The sequence below is a fragment of the Delphinapterus leucas genome, chromosome 2 (assembly GCF_059928025.1).
Source record: "Delphinapterus leucas isolate spDelLeu-1000000601 "Yukka" chromosome 2, BTC_Dleu_Yukka2, whole genome shotgun sequence".
Taxonomy (NCBI): Eukaryota; Metazoa; Chordata; class Mammalia; order Artiodactyla; family Monodontidae; genus Delphinapterus; species Delphinapterus leucas.
The window spans coordinates 2,153,833-2,171,664 of NC_143130.1; the positions used below are offsets into that span (position 1 = coordinate 2,153,833).

At 47.2% G+C, this 17,832-nt stretch overlaps 1 protein-coding gene across 1 annotated transcript; it reads right to left on the reverse strand.

Moving 5' to 3' along the window:
* Nucleotides 1-1,916: 1,916 nt before the first annotated feature.
* Nucleotides 1,917-4,607, reverse strand: LOC111177968 (large ribosomal subunit protein eL15-like). The gene is given in 5 exon segments (XM_089908319.1): nt 1,917-2,040; nt 2,042-2,289; nt 2,324-2,367; nt 2,370-2,637; nt 4,590-4,607. Coding segments are annotated over 5 exon segments (702 nt in total).
* Nucleotides 4,608-17,832: the final 13,225 nt, after the last annotated feature.

Consider the following 17,832-nt stretch of genomic DNA (forward strand, 5'->3'; position numbering starts at 1 on the left):
TGCAAGCTTATGTAACAAAACTGACACCCCAAAACCCTTCCCATATTTCACAAGTTAGGAGTAAGTCACAGGCCCCGCCCACATTCAGGGAGGGAACTACGCAGTGTGTGGACGTCAGGAAGTGGCGTAAGCGGAGGCCACCCTAGGGTCTATCTGCCGTACTGGGTACCAAAGGAAGGGACAGTTAGGAATACTGGCATCAGCAAGATGCCTTTTAATGACGGCACTGCGACACCCCTACCATCTCATCAAAGAGACTTTTCCAAAAATGTTTACCTCTTATAGTTAATAATTATTTTAATCGAAGCTTATTACAATGTATTTGTTTTGATCACATGTAGATTAATGTTAAAATGATAACTAAATCCGGAAGAAATAATTTTTTAATTTCCACTTTTGTTCATATTTCTGTAACAAAGAAGTAGAGTGGGCAATCAATGAAAGATTTTCTTTCTTTTTTTAAAATAAATTTATTTATTTATTTTTGGCTGCGTTGGGTCTTCGTTGCTGCACGCGGGCTTTCTCTAGTTGCGGCGAGCGGGGGCGACTCTTCGTTGCAATGCGTGGGCTTCTCAATGCAGTGGCTTCTCTTGTTGCGGAGCACGGGCTCTAGGCGCACGGGCTTCAGTCGTTGTGGCTCGCGGGCTCTAGGGCACAGGCTCAGTAGTTGTGGTGCACAGGCTTAGTTGCTCCGTGGCATGTGGGATCTCCCCGGACCAGGGCTCAAACCCGTGTCCCCTGTATCGGCAGGCGGATTTTTAACCACTGTGCCACCAGGGAATTCCCTGAAAGATTTTTCAATCATAAAAATATTTTCTCTTGGAATAAGATCCTGTATGGAAGAGGAATGGAAATACAATTTAAAGATAATAAATTTCCAACACCTAGAGGAGAGAATTTGGTATGTTTTTTAAATGCATGATAGTAGACATAAAATCACTGTATCTTTTCCCTTTCATTAGATATATTTTAAAGAGTGATGAACTGTTTTATTTTAAAATGCCGACATTTGCATTCTGCTGGAAATTCTACTTTTTTTTTTTGCGGTACGCGGGCCTCTCACTGCTGCGGCCTCTCCCATTGCGGAGCAGAGGCTCCGGACCCGCAGGCTCAGCGGCCATGGCTCACGGGCCTAGTGGCTCCGCGGCATGTGGGATCTTCCCGGACTGGGGCACGAACCCGTGTCCCCTGCATCGGCAGGCGGACTCTCAACCACTGCGCCACCAGGGAAGCCTTCGCACCTTCTGTGTGAACTTCAGTGGTACCATTGAGGCCAAGGCAATTTAATTTAGGTTAACCAGGATTTGTTTCAGTTGGTAAGAGAACCATCTTGCAACAGGTTTATTCAATTCTCTTTTAAAATGGTGGCACTCCTTTACTTTTCGCCTTTTGGAAGCAGCGGTTGCATACACGGGATAGCAGATTCAGTCTAAAAATGTGGCTCTAGTCAACTTTATCTTTCTACATATGATTACGATAAAGGATCACGACACCCTTCACATTTCCAAGGAAAATCCAATTGAAAGTTTGTCCTTGCCAAACTCCATAAAACAGCCACTTTAGAGTAAACCAGCAGAGCGTTGCCTCACCCCAATAAAGCTGTAGCTTTCATCACATGCACCAACAAATCTACACGGCTAGTTTCTGCGCTCCTCTTTTCCAGAATTTTACACCTATTGTACCAAACAGCATTTTAAACACGGACATATCAACTCCCTAATAAATCAAAAACAAAGGCATTTCCCTTATTAGAAACAAGATACCCCATCACTTAAGGTCTTCAAACATGATTGCACTTTCAGAACTTGACAATGCATTCAGTGAGACAATCCGCAGACAACTAGTTTTAACAGACAGATTAGACACGGGTGTCCTAAACTGTTCATTAGGTAAGAATTTTACAAGCGTTACTTGCGCTAGCGGTAGCGGTGGAGCCGGAGAGTCCTGTGCCTTCTCCAGGCTGCGCGGCGAGAACCACCGGACGTGCGGAGGACCCTGTGGCCTTCGCCGAGGCCGTGGCCTTCCCTGCCTGCAGGCGCCGGCCCTGTGCTTGTGGACTGGTGTGGTGATCCATTGGGTGTCAGGGTTTCTTCTCTTAGGTTTATGGAATGGATCAATGAGGACAACCTCCAAAGATCCGTACATAGAATCTTCACCAACCCAGTAAGGCTTCAGGACCCTCCTGGCCCCAGAGCGGCGCCCAGCTGGCTCCTCTGCAGCAGAGGGGAGGCTTCGAGCGAACCTGAGCGGGTGGACGCCATGGTGGACAGGCGTGCCGTAGGTGACGCCATGGTGGACAGGCATGCCGTAGGTGGCAGGCACACTTAGGGACCGGGCGTTTGCGGCCACCGCGCCACACGCTAGCCAATGCATGACGTAGCCTTGCTTGGCCTCGCAGCCCAGCCACGCCTTGTCGGGCCGGCGGGGCGCGGGGCGGCGCAGCGCTGAGAGCTGGGGTGCTGCCCGCGGCGCCCCCTGAGCAGAAGCGCATCGCGTCCGATGGCTGCTTCGGCCCCAGCTCCCGGGTGCACGCACAGGTGCCCATCGCGGCTCACCGGACGGCCGCCGCCGAACGGCAAGGGAGCCCCCAGCTTTCTGATCCCCTTCTGCTGTTTGAGGTGCAGGCCGAGGTGGGCGCTGATAAATTCAACAACAACTGAATATAAATATATGTATATATTTACATATACACACCATACCCCACTGAATATAACATACGCCTATTTATTAAAATATGCATTTCTACATTTATATTTAGAAATTATTTATATTATTTGTATTCTAATTGATTATAAGTATATAATTATTATGTTTTATTACTATAATTTAATTTAGTATAAGTCTATAATTATATATTTTATCATTATGCTTTATTACGATTATGACATTTTATTATTTATTGTTACAATTATAAATTTATAAATATATTAAAAATAATTATTATATTAAAGACAAGTGTTTGGCTGTCCCCTCTAGAAATATTTATTATAATCTTGATGACCCTGAAAGGAATCGTGACAGATTTTCTACAGTTACCTGGTTTTTCAGGAATTTGGTGGGCTGCTGACACATAGCAGTGTGTGATGTAATGTGAGACCAGGGCTGGATGGCCTACCCATGCCCTGCTTGTGTTTTAAATAAAGTGGACAAAGGTTTGTAAGAAAAGGAATCTGGAGGCTCTGGTTTCTCCTTGGCCACCACACCTCGTTCCCAGGATCCCAGTAAAGCAAAGAGACAAGGAGGCCCGAGGGACAGAGCCCAGGCCCTAGGCTGCCCGCTGCCCCTCCAGCTGCACCCTGTTTGTCACCTGAGAGTGGCCACAGCTGCTGGTCCAGGACTTGTCCATACGCACCAAGGGCAGGGGACGCAGCCTTGGTCTGGACTGAGCTCTGATCTGCTCCCAGCACACGGAGTCACAGCCCGATTAGTACCCCGTTTACACCAAGGGCTGTGGAAGGCACGTGTTTGTCCCTGCGCGGCAGACTGCAACTTCGGGGGTCAGAAAACCCCAGCCAGTTCTAATCCACCCACATCTTACGTGCTCAGCCTTTTACTATGCCGAGTGGTTGGCGGTCAAGTTCCTTTGTACTCATCGCCTTTCAATATATTCATCTGCCAGCAGTCCTCGGTGAAGGACGGTGTCAGGCCCACGTTTCCAAGAGAAAGAAGGAAAAGAAAACGAAATCACGTTATATACCAACCAAATGCTGGCAAAAATTTCAGTGTATGAACCTGAGAGAATAGAGGTCTCTTCTCCAGAAGACAAACCAACAAAATCCACAGAACCTTGCTTTACTTATCTCTACAATGGGAAGATGCTCCCTAACCCCTCAGGGATGAAATCTGTAACAATTTCATAGCTCAGGGATGAATTAGACAGAAATTTGGAAGGTGCAGAGAGTTTAGATGTTGTGTTAAGATGTAGTGAAATGGTACCATTAAAATCAATCTTGCACAGAGCTTTCAAAAATCTTGTGCTATGGTGACTCTATTTTGCCTTCAAAGTGGGTAACAGCTTCTCTCAAATTCTCAAATTCTTCTCCCACCCCCAACTACTCTAATGCCCCTCATCATTGCTCCATATCTGGGAGAATAATTCTGGGAATTTATCCACCAAAAACATGTTTCAATTCCTTCTTTCCCTCCACTCAGCTTCCCAAGAAAGTATGTGTGTAGTACTACCTCCTACCACAGTGAATCTAATTTTTGATTCTTCTGTCAACTAAAAACAAAACAAAACAAAATGCACAACCTAAAAGTTGAGAATTATGTTTTGTTTGGGGACCTTACTGAGAACTATAGCCCAGGAAAGCAGCCTCTCAGATCACTCCGAGGGACTGTTCCAAAGAGGTCAGGGAGGAATCAGGTTATATAGGAGTTTTTGCTGGGGGAAAAAATGTAGTTGAACATCAAAAGATCACTGCTAATCATAAAAAAGTAGACATCTTAAGTTAAGGATTTTAGTGCTTTTCTGTGTATGGGAAGATGCAAGAGTCTGGGCTCATTGAAATCATTCCTTTGATAAGCATCTTAGCTCTCTAGGGCCAGTATCTCGTTTTTCTCCATCCTGAGTTCCCCAGAGGGCGTACCATCAGGGGCGCTGCCATGGCTGATGGCTTGATGGCCTGAACACCCTTTGTTTACTGAAATGGCAGGTGACATTCTTTGCACACACTTCCTAAAAGGATCCTGGTCTCTGTAAACATGGGGGAGGACATTACTGGCCACCACAACCGGCCAGGATTTCTGCATGTTACATGATGCCTCTCTTCCTGGCCTTTCTTTCATGGGGTTAAGGTGACCTTCTAGGCACTCTCTCCTTTCCCTGACAAAGCCACAGAGCCCCATGGACCTCCATTGGGCAAAGGCATGGACTGTATTTGGACTGAGTAGTTTTCATCTAGGGGGTATTGGCGGGGTTATAAGAGTTTGTCCCATTGTGTTACGGGCAGGTCCCAACCACGAGGAGAGTGGAACACCAAACCCCAAAAGGGATTTTGGTTTAGCTCAGGTGCTCTGATTAATTGGGAAGGTCTGGTGACTGAAATTTCACAAGAAAAGGAAACCACGTATCATGTTGAATGTATCGTCTTGGGCACAGTTATCTTAAACTGAACATAAACCTGGTACCTCAGCCAAGTTTTTCTGTACAACCACAATGTTTCATGGGAAGAAAACAAAAGTACATTTTTTGAGTGGGGCATAGACCTCATAGTATGGTTTCTAATAAACGTCAAAGGTCTGGGAGAGATTTTGGTGAAATCAGCTAAAGTGCTTTGCTTGGTTTGAACCCAGAGCTAACTGAGGTTTCAGGTTTCATGAAGACATTTGCCCAGCAACAGGGTTTATAACGTGTCATTTAGTATCTGGTCTTCATAGCCCGAGACCTCTTCACTATGGCTGTGGCTCGAAAATGCTCTAAGAACCACAGGAAACATTTTCCCAATGAATCATAAACCTTCTGGGAAGTCAGAGGGTTCAGTCAGATGTGCCTCCATTCTTCCTTGGGCCACTTGGACAATTCAGATAACGGTGCACGGAGACCACAGCCCACGTTTTTTCAGATCTAAAGATGAACTTGTTATTTGAATGGGATTGAGGCAGGGAGTGAATTTCTGTGAAGGTACACGAAAAGGGGGCTGATTGCCACTAACACACCTAGGACGTATTTTCTAAGTGATTTTTCCTAAATTTGCTGATCCCATGTCCAAATCCTACTCAGTTAAGAAACGTCCAAATTCCTTTGCCCCACGGTGCCTGGATTCGTTCTACAAGTGCCAAAGGAGGGGTTCATTAGCCCAAGAGTACCCCTCAGACTGAGAGCCCGAACGGCCGGGACAAAGAATTGTAACACTGTGACTGGAAGGCCCATCCTTGAAGCCACATTGTGGCCAGTGGAATTGTGTTCCTCACACCTCATCAAAGCCAGACCAACCCTAGCGTCCATCCAGACACAGCCTGGTGTTCCCAGAGCCTCACTGGGCTGGTTTCCTTCGGCCCAACCCAAGAAACCTAAACAGTAGTTCTGTACTTAGAACTTCCCATGCGGGAAAATCTACCGTCTTCCAACTAGAGAGAAATCAGTGCACGGGAACCACGCTAGTGATAGTTCGGGGTAACAGCTGGACTCATTCACCTTGCTGCCACGGCAGAACGAATTAGCAGGCGTGTTCAGGATATGAGCACAATTGGAGGACTAAGTATCCTTTCTCTTTTTTTTAATTTTTAAATTGTATTTTAGTTATTTTTATTGAGGTCTAATTGACATATAACATTATTAGTTTCAGGTGTATCACATAATGTTGTGAGATTTGTATGTATTGTGAAATCATCACCACGATAAATCCACTTAGCATCTCTCTGCACGTAGAGTTTACAAATCTTTTTTTTTTCTTGTGTTGAGAGCTTTTAAGAACTACTGCCTTAGCAACTTCCAAATATACAAGGCAGTATGATTAACTACAGTCATCGTGCCATATGTTGCATCCCCCTTTTGACCCCCCATCACCCATTTTGCTTCCCAGCACCCCACGTCCCTTGTCTCTGGCAACCACCGATTTGTTCTCTGTATCTGTGAGCTGTTTTCTGTTTATTATTATCATTATTTTTTTTTTTGAGTCCACACGTAAGTGAGACCATATGGTATTTGTCTTTCTCTGTCTGACTTATTTCACTTAGCAAAATGCCCTAAAGGGCCATCCATGTGGCAAACGGCAGGATTTCCTTCTTTCCCGTGGCTGAATAAGATTTCATTGCATATATATACACAACATTTTCTAGCATTCATTTGTTCGTTGATGGACCCTTAAGATCTTTCTTAAGCTCAGGCATTTTATGTTGCAGCTGTTGTTGATGGCAGAGCCGCGTGGCTTGTGGGATCTCAGTTCCCCGACCAGGGACTGAACCTGGGCCCTTGGCAATGAAAGTGCTGAGTCCTAACCACGGGACCACCAGGGAATTCCCAAGCCGAGGCATTTTTGAAAATAGCTCTGTATGTAGCAAGAAACACTAAAAGAAAAGTGATTCTTCTCCATATGCCCAATAAGGTGGATTTTATTATAACTGTGCCTCCAGGCCAAGGCTGGGGCATTCAGATGAGCGCCTGGACAGCTAGGAAAGATTTCCTGCAAGAGATTTGAGGGGGAACTAACAATATGTAGGTCTTTCAGATAGACCATCAAACAAAAGGACGTACAATGTACAATAAGTATTAAAATAAGCCAAAGGGAAACTACAGAGAAAAAGGCTGGCAGGAGAAAGATAACACACTAAAGACATCACATGACCCCGTGCGTGTTTGTTAGGGCGATGCAGCAACTAACCATGCTCACTGCAAAGAGGAACCTACAGTGCGTTCCTGTAAGAAGCCAGAAGGAGGAGAGCTCAACAGCGCAGGAAAAGCATGATGATTTGAGAAACCCTGGGGGCTTTGAAGGGGAGAGCCGTCATCCCCGTTTGCCTAGGACTAAGGGGCTTCCCACGATAAGAACTTTGGGCAACTTGGGCAAATTTGTGAAAAATTCACATGGGTTAGACCCATCCCACCATGGCAGGAAGCACTCTGCCTAACCCAAACCCTAACCTGAACCCTAACCCTAGGCCTAACACAAACCTAACCCTACCCCTAGCCCTAACCCTAATCCTACCCTAACCCAAATCCTAACCCTAACCCTACCCCTAGCCCTAACCCTAACCCGTACCCCTACCCCTACCCCTAGCCCTAACCCTAGCCCTAACCCGTACCCGTACCCGTACCCTAACCCGTACCCTAGCCCTAACCCTAACCCTAGCCCTAGCCCTAGCCCTAACCCTAATCCTACCCTAACCCTAACCCTAACCCTAACCCTAACCCTACTCCTAGCCCTAACCCTAACCCTAACCCTAACCCTAATCCTACCCTAGCCCTAACCCTAACCCTAACCCTAACCCTACCCGTACCCTAGCCCTAACCCTAACCCTACCCCTACCCCTAGCCCTAACCCTAACCCTACCCCTACCCCTAGCCCTAGCCCTAATCCTAACCCTACCCTAGCCCTAACCAGAACCACTTCTGGACCTCACGTTTATTCTCAGACCCACAGCCGCAGGTGAGGGCAGTTCCCACAGGCTCTGACCTTGGCATCCTGGCAAGCTGCTGGCCCGTGTCCGTGAAACACACTCAAACCCAGAGGGGGCAGGAGCCCGAAGGGACGGCAGAGGGAAAGGAGGATGCTTTCCAGGGAAACCTCAGCCGCGGCTGTGGCCTGACTTTGCTCAGCCTGAAGCTGCATGAGGAAGTGAGGGCAAACTGTCCATCAAGAACCTCGTGACACCAGGACTCAGGTCACCTCTCTCAAATAGGCCCAGGGAAGCATGCCGACCCTCCAAGGCGGGGGTGAGGTGACAACAGCTGGTGTCTCCTCTGCAGGGCAGGAGTCAGGCTTCTGTCCAGGCCAGCCTGCCTTGTCTCCATCAGCCTTGGACTTCCCTGGTTCACTCACAGGGAAATTCCTCAGACTCATGGCATCCGTGACAGCTGCGGGTGTGGGACCCCAGACTCAATAAGGCGGCTTCATGGTAGCCTTTTACCTGGTGTTGTAGGTAACAGTGAGCTGTTCCCCATAGAAGACACTCACCTCTTTCACAACCTGTGCTCCGACATAGCTATCCCTGTGCTGGAACATTCTGTCCTGTGCCAGCAGACTCCTTCAGCTCCGCATGGTGACTTTTGCTCAACAGAGGGACTTTTGCTGCCCTATTCTAGGAATACGACGTAATTCTACCCACTCCTACAGCGTCATCCTCCTTGGAAGGTTGACAGTCACTAAGGCTTCTCAGGCAAACGAATGTTGCCTCTGAGTTTGCCCCAGCTTTCGTGGTTTTAGCACAGAAAGACGCTTCTATTTCTGACCCTTGGCGGGGCTCCCCAGTCTTCCTTCCCCCATATTGCTAAGGAGGCTGAAAGATCATACTCCACTTTGACTTGTCCATTTTTTCTTGCATCTATCCATCTAAGATAATTTTCTGGGCATCCTTGGAGAAGGTGAAAGACTTCACAACACTGCATTGCTTCAGCGGTCACGTTTTTGAAAGACTGGGGCGCATCTCTTTTAAAAACAGTCTTTGGGCCTTTTTTATATACAAGCTCTTTATTTTTTTGACGTATAGTTAGTTTACAATATGTAAGCCTTTAAAAACAAAAATGTCGACTTATAGCTGTCTCAAAATAAACCACTTGCCAAATTAAGAAATATATATTTTGGGGTTGTCTTCAAATGTCTGACGGTGTCCCAATCAACATTTCCATGCATATTTCTGAATAAGTAAGTGCTTTAATCTGAATATTTCTACAATGTGCCCTGGACACAGGAGGTATTCACCATTTATTAGAAGAAGACAGATGGTCACAGTGACTGTGATCGGTGCTATGACAGACCCAGAGCAGGGCACAGTCCTGGCTGAGGGCAGACGGGTACAGGGAGGGAGGTTTCTCAGAAAATGGAGGCTGGAAACCATCTCGGAGGACGAGTGAAACTGACTATCTGGACCGTGTGAGACTGGTGATTTGTGCTTCAGACGACAGGACGGAAGATTGCAAAGGTAAAGCAAGGCCAGATCTTAGAGGGCCCCGTGTGCCAGGTCAAGGAACTTAGGCTTTATCCCGTGCACTTTCTGATTTGTTGTAAAGGATTTCGAACAGGAAAGTAACATGAGCGAATTTGCATCTGGAGTCTCTTAAAGAAAGGGGTGGGGAGAGAAGAGTCTAGAGGCAAAAGACCCAGCTAAGAGCCTTGGCGATGGTCCAGAGGAGAGGTGACGAGGGCTGGAAGTGAGGGGGAGTCACGGGGAGTGGGTAGAGGGAACGCAGTCAAATCCCCTCTACTTCTGAGGTGAAGCTAACAGGATTTCATGAGTATCGGATACTGGAGGTAACAAGGCAGGGAAATCAAGAAGAACGTCCTTCTAGGAGAAGGTAGCCTATCCTGAAGCTTGCGTCAGACTCTGTCAGGCAGTAACTCCTGGGAGAAGATTTATCTTCTCCTAAGAAAGATTTACTTTCTTGCTGTGTGTCTGGAGGGTGTGAGGAGGGCTCTGCTGAGGCGGTGGAGGGGAGCTGACACGTAGGTGAGGGTGGGGCTGGGAGCACGGGGCTCGCGCGTCCAGACTGAAATACCGCTGGGGTCCTTTGCACATGGGATGAAGAAGTGGACCTGTGGAGGTTCAGGACATACTCACGTTCAGGGCTTCCCTGGGGGCGCAGTGGTTGAGAATCCGCCTGCCAACGCAGGGGACACGGGTTTGAGCCCTGATCCGGGAAGATCCCACAGGCCGCGGAGCAACTAAGCCCGTGCGCCACAACTACTGAGCCTGCACGCTAGAGCCCGCGAACCACAATTACTGAGCCCGAGAGCCACAACTACTGAAGCCCGCACTCTAGAGCCCGCATGCCATAACTACTGAGCCCACGTGCCACAACTACTGAAGCCCGCGCACCTAGAGCCCGTGCTCCACAACAAGAGAAGCCACCGCAATGAGAAGCCCACGCACCGCAACGAAGAGTAGCCCCCGCTCGCCGCAACTAGAGAAAGCCCGTGCACAGCAACGAAGACCCAACACAGGCAAAAATAAATAAATAAATTTATTTTAAAAAAAGAACATACTCAGGTTCAAACCAAAACCAAGATAATCCCGGGCTGCCTCTCCACCCAGCTTTGACCAGGAAAGACGCTGGACAAGAAAACTATACTAGCGTCACTCCAGAAAATTCTGTCCTATCCCAATGGGTTTCCTTCCAAAGAGCAAAGTGAGGAGGTGGGATCTAACAAGTCCAGGGATGGGAGGGGCACGCGGAAGCGTGCTGGTCACAGCCGGCGGTCACCAAGGCCATGTCGCCAACCAACCTGAATGCAAGGGGAGTGGTTTTCCTGGGATCGTCAACAACCCTGCCTCACTGGAAAATTTGCTTCATGGAAATGGTTTCATAATAGCCCGATGTGCAGCTTGGGCGACTTGGCAGGAAAGGAATCTCCAGCTGTGTGTCGACTGTTTGCCTGCACGCTGGACCAGAAACCCTCCTTCTCTGTTTTCACTACATCTTTTACAGATTTGCCACTGTAGTGGAAGCCCTCTTTACCAGGCTCCCCCTAAAACTGCTAGATATCCCCTAATCTCCCTTTTTCAGGAAAACACACTGACTAAAGCTCTGAGCGTGCAGGACGGTTTGCCTGGGGGCTTCTCAGGCTAACTCCTGAGAAGTGGCCCAGGTAGGCGGATCAAGGAAGGAGAGGCCGTCCACCTACCAGGGGGCCAGAGAGACAGGACAAGCTGGAGCCCCGTGCGTAGGAGCCAATTAAACACAGCAAACACTGTCGCAAGCCTGTGAGACACATGCCAGCGCCTGGCCAGACTCTGAAGAGTGCAAAGTGTGAGGCTGTCCCTGCCTTGTAGAGGCTGAACCCAGGGCTTGCAATCCAGACCCTTCTAGAGGCCCGGCAGGGAATCGGCCAAGCCGAGGTGGGGCAGATGCGGTGGTGAGTGCTGGGGTCCCCCCACTCTTGTCAAGTGTCCCTAAGTGACAGGGCTGGCTCACGGGCTAGCCACAAGTACAGACGTCCAGGGCCCTGTGCTCAGAAGGGCCCGACATTTGGGTTTTAATGCCCTTCATATAATGAATTTGATGGTTAGATTTTAGTTTCGAATGTGTATTTTGTAAATAAAGTCTGATGGGACAATGGAGCAGGCCCCGGGAAGCCTCAGCCCACGGGGGGCTGTCTGTCACCAGCTCCCCAGGACAAGTTCTTTGCCCCAGCTCCCCAGCCTGGGAGAAGAAAGCTGATGTTTCCGCCATTACCGGGTGGCATCTTAGGCTCCTAGAAAAGACGCAAGTACAAACTCCAGGGCCCTGTGGAAGCCAGGTGAGCTTGAACTCTGGAAACCCTTGTCACCAAAGCTGGTGGGATTAACCCACATCTTTCCAAATAAACATGGCACCAAGCTGTGAAAATATTTGCTAAATTAAGCTTTATTTAGCCTAGATGGACTGCCTTTGCTCTCTACTCTATTCAAAAACATCAAAAACCAAACCACTCCAACTAACAAAACTCCCCCTAACAAAACTCCCCCTCCTATCTAAAACAGGTGCTCTGAAGATGATACTGTGAATTGTGAACAGTGATCCTTTTTACAATCATCAGAACAGCTACGCTTTATTGATTCGTTAAGCCCCACATCACCTGTTTCATTGACCTTTTCTTATCAAGCACTCCAAACAGTCCCAACTGGCAAGATCCCAGTGGGGTTCCTCTTAATCCACTCTAGTTCCTGAAAGGGTGTCCAAGTCACATCCCCACAAAGGAATAAGAGTTTCCAAGGGCAACAGCAATTATACATGGGAAATTAATGAATTTGGTTTCTTCATTCAAATAAGCACTTGTGGAGCAATAAAATTTGGCAGCGGGACTTGAAGCAGAGGGTGGTGGTGACAGGTGGTGTGAGCAGAGGACGAAGAGAAGGCAGGTCTACATCCGGGAGGAAGGGGAGCTGTGTCCATGGACCGCAGATCCTGTGGGAAATGCCTGGGAACAGAGTCCTGGGTCCCAACCCACCAGGACCCAGATCATCCTGGGAAGACCCAGGGGACCAGACGGCCGGCCTTTGGAGGGCTGTGAGGCTGTCTCTTTGGCCTTACGATAAATCCCCCTTTATTCTTTTTTTTAAATTTTATTTTATTAAAGTATAGTTGATTTACAATGTCATGTTAATTCCCCTCTTTGTTCTTGAATAATTTTTTTTAACATCTTTATTGGAGTATAATCGCTTTACATTGTTGTGTTAGTTACTGCTGTATAACAAAGTGAATCAGCTGTACGTATACATATATGCCCATATACCCTCCCTCTTGCGTCTCCCTCCCACCCTCCCTATCCCACCCCTCTAGGTGGTCACGAAGCACTGAGCTGATCTCCCTGTGCTATGCGGCTGCTTCCCACTAGCTAGCTATTTTACATTTGGTAGTGTATATATGTCCATGCCACTCTCTCACTTCGTCCCAGCTTACCCTTCCCCCTCCCTGTGTCCTCAAGTCCATTCTCTATGTCTGTGTCTTTATTCCTGTCCTGCCCCTAGGTTCTTCAGAACCTTTTTTTTTTCTTTAAGATTCCATATATATGTGTTAGCATACGGTATTTGTTTTTCTCTTTCTGACTTACTTCACTCTGTATTACAGACTCTAGGTCCATCCACCACACTACAAATAACTCAATTTCATTTCTTTTTATGGCTGAGTTATATTCCAATGTATAATTTCTTGTAGGTTTTTGGTTCCTTAAAATCAACAGACCTTGACAAAAAGCACCTAAAAATACCATAAAATCAGCATGTATATATATCTGGAAAGAACCCTCAAGATCATCCATTCTGATCTCTTCATTTTAAGAGGATGCCTGAGGCCCAGAGATGGTAAGTGGTGTCCCCAGACCACAGAGCTGGGGTTCAGCCTAGACTCCTCCCATGTGATACTCTTTCTAAGACAATACACTACCTCTTACTTGGAAAAATGTTGTTCAACGCATAGAAGGACCAATAGCTATAAAACCGTACCCTAGAATCCCGTTTCTAGACTAGAGGATAGTACTCTATACCTCTATAGTCCATTTAGACTTCAATAATTAGAAATTGATGATCATTTCCCATTGTCCTGAGCTGTATTTTTTAAAATGCCAGCCTGGCTTAGGAAAAACAAATTGGTTTCTACCATTTTGTACCCATTTTTATGTAACTAAATAACGTGCTCATGGCCTGTAATCCTAGTCTGTTTATCCGAATAGACTCTCTAGTGTACAAATTGTGTTAACAAATATATACTGTTAGGAACTGTATATAAGAAAAAGTAATGAAATTCTAGCCCAGAGATAAGACTTCATGAATGTGTGTGTGTCAGGTATTTTTTGTTTAATTTTTATTGTTGTTGGTTTAATTTTTTGCGATTTCAACTTGGTCTTCCCTTCAATACATATAAAGAGTAGCCCCAACCTGGAAACACCAGAAGAATGGATAAACAAGCTGAAGCATATTCATGGAAGAGAATCAACTCAGCGATCAAAAGAAAGGACAAATGTAGATGGAGCTCACAGTCATTGTGCTGAGAAGCTTTACGTGAAAGTATTCTCAATTACAGATTTCTAGAAGAGAAAACACTAATCTATGGTGGAAAATCGGAAAAGAAGCTCTTCTGGGGGCAGAGTAGGGACAGGAATTGACTGGGAAGGGGCACAGAGCAATGTCCCCATGGCGGGCGAGGTAAAGCTCTCTATCTTGCTAGGAGCTTAGGTTACAAGAGTGTATGCACATCCCCCAAACACAGCCAGTGACACGGAAGATGTGCACATTTCATCATATGCAAATGTTACATCCAAAGGAAAAACTACAAACAAACATTGAGCCCTCATTAATAACATGCATGCTAAAATGTCTAGTGGATGGTGTACCGATGACTGTAATTTACTTGGCACTGCCTTATTTAAAACAAGGAAGCTTGCTGGGTGGGTAACAGAGTTGGACAGACAGGGCATGAAGCAAGTATGGGAAAACGTTAATTGTAGAATCTGGGTGGTAGGTGTCCGTTAAAACTCCTTACTACATTGCTGTATGCTTGAACATTTTCATAATAAAATGTTGGAGGGAAAAGCCATGTACGAGCAGAGCAGAAGAGAGCAGGCATCTTCATAATTCAGGACCCTTTGGGCATCGGAAAGAAGCAAGGACGCAGGGCTGGCACTGGGGCGTCCTGTGGACCATGTTATGATATCCAGGAATATTTCTATGGCAACGACAGACAGAAAGACTGCTGGAAACAAAAGACAATTTCCTGTTCCAGCTTTGGGGAAGACAAAACAAACACCTGAAAAAGAGGCAATGAGAAAAGCACAAATGTACCCCTTACCCCACAAGAGATTAGCCCACGTTATCAGCAGAGACAAGCTGTGTTAAGGAGAGATAGTGGCGGAGCCAGCACCAGAGGCTAATCTCTCTGGGAATTAAAGCTTCATTAACTTGGTTTCGGCATTTTTCAGGAAGAATCCACAGATTCTGAACTATGACCGTTTGCTTGTTATTTCTTCTTATCACTAAAATAAATAAATAAATAAATAAATAGAACACGGTTTGCCCACACGGGCAGTGATTGGTCGATAATGGAGACATAATGCTGACTGGTGTTTGGAACTTGTCACTTATTGGAAAGTTCCTTTTTCACCCCCCTAAAATCTGTCCCTATCGGCGCTTAGGGCAGAAACCCTTTTTTTCTACCCCACTCCACCCTTTACTTGCTTTTTGAAGGGATCAGTGGTGAAGGAAGAGATTACTAGGAAGTACCCCGCTTTCTCCCCCTATTCTCCTCTCTGGGCTTGTTGCCTTCCAGGAACAGGGAGATCACTCCCACCTGCTGAGGCAGGACTGTTCCAGGCGTCACACTTAAAGATGGCATCACAGGAAGGGAAGCAGAGGCCAGAGGATTCTCAGGGAGCCTCAGAGCCACTCCCAAAGTGAAAGCAAATTTCCTGGACAGTGTGTGATGTTCTGGGGAGGACTGAGGACAGATAAGGACCACGGAGAGGCAGAAACCATGCCTCGGGCACTCGGCCCTTCCCCGGCTCTTCCCTCCGGCAAGGCCCCTCCGCCCAGGGTCCTAGCACTGTGGTCTAGTTTGTAATTTTGGAAAACCACCCCTTTCCAACATCCCTCCTCAAGCCTTCAGAAATCGTCTGCAGTTCCACAGTGTGCAGAGTGGAAGCAGCATGGAATTCGGAGTTGGGAAAACCTGGGCTCCAGTCTCTGTGTTCCCTTCTGTCTGGGTGTTAAGAGTGCAGGAAGGCAGTGTCTCTGGGGGCGCAGTGTCCCCCAGGCCCCAAGGGCAGCATGGCTGTGAGGCTCCGGGGGCCTCGCGGTGGGTATGAGAACTCCTGGTGTAGCCTGGTGCCCACCGAACGTTTGGGGTCTGGTAAAGGGGGTGATGGTACAAAATGGAGGAGACTGAAGGCATTTCCTCTTCAAAAGCAGGTATCCCAGGGCAAAAACACTGCCCAGTTACCCATCGCTGGTCGAGGGCCGCTGTGTGGCCAAGCAGGCTGAGGGCTGCCATGAGGGGAGAGGGTTAGGCTCATCCTCTCTGCTGGGCAACAACTCACACAGAGAGGTTAGAACAACACACAGTTTTCATCTCACAGGGCCTGTGGGTCAGGAGTCCGGACCCGGCAAAGCTGGGGCCTCTGCTCACGGTGTCCCCAGGCTGAAATCAAGGTGTCCACAGGGGCTCCGAGCTCATCCGGGTACTAGGGCCCCCTCCGGGGTCACTGGTTGTCAGCAGAATCCAGTTCCTTTCAGGAGTAGGACGAGGTCCTGTTTTCTTTCTATTTATTTATTTGTTTGTTTGTTTTTATTGAAGTATAGTTGATTTACAACGTGTGTTAGTTTCAAATGTACAGCGAAGTGATTCAGTTATATGCATATATTCCTTTTCAGATTCTTTTCCCTTTGTAGGTTATTACAAGATCTTGAGCTGAGTTCCCTGTGCTCTACAGTAGGTCCTCGCTGGCTGTCTATTTTATATACAGCAGTGTGTGTGTGTTAACACGCTTGCCCCCTTGGTAACCATAAGTTTGCTTTCTATGTCTGAGTCTGTTTCTGTTTTGTAAATAAATTCATTTGTATCAGTGTTTTAGGTTCCACCTATAGGTGATATCGTATGATTGTCTTTCTCTGTCTGGCTTACTTAGTAAGATAATCTCTAGGTCTATTCATTTGCTGCAAGTGGCATTGTTTTGTTCTTTTTTATGGCTGAGTCATATTCCATTGTGTAATATACATGGACCACGTCTTCTTTAACCATTCCTCTGTCGATGGACACTTAGGCTGTTCCCACGTCTTGGCTTACTGCAAACAGTGCTACTATGAACATTGGTGCATATGAACATATGAACATTGGTGCACGTATCTTTTTGAATAATAGTTTTCTCCAGATATATGCCCAGGAGTGGGATTGCTGGATCATATGGCTTTTTAAGGAATGAGGTCCCGTTTTCTTGTTGACTGTCATGGAGGGTCACCTTCAGCTACTAGAGGCCCGCCTTGGGTCCTAGCCTCTGACCACCCCCAACAGGGATGCTCAGAGCCAGCAGAATGGCTCTCCATTCAAATCTCCCTTCAGCCAGCTATGAAGGGCACATAATATGTGATATACAGAATGTGACCAAATCATCCCGTCGCTTTGCCAGTAGGATATAACCTTAGCCAGGAAGAGGCCAGCCATCCTATTCATCCTGTACTTGGGGGAGGGGGTTATATAGCATGTGATCACTAGGGGGCAGGATCTTGCGGTCCATCTTAGAGAACTTAGAATGTGGCCTGGGAGAAATGGGCTCAGAGCATCAGGCCGGCAGGGAGGGGAAAGGGCTGGGCTACTGACAGTCAGCATAAGGCTCTGAGACCTCCCCAGCTTCTAGGAAGTTCCATAGCGTGAGAAGAGCTTTGGGGTTAAAGCCAGAATAGCCCCAGCCAGGTTTATTTCCTGAGTTTCCTTTAGAATCATGGATGTGTTGGTCATTTTTAAAGAAAGACTGTATATTGGGGGAGAGATGTTGCTTTTGCTGCTGCTTCTCAGGATAATGTGGGTCCAGGTCTATTCCTGAGACGTGTGGTATCATCAGAGGGCGAGGAATCGATAACTGGATGCAGACAGACATCACGCCAGCCGGCAGAGAAGTTCTCTCTTCTTTGAAGACATCCTTGGAAAGAGACTCCTGCTGCCCCGAGACCCTATTACCCAGGTTGGTATCTCTAGCCGGCAGGACAGACTCT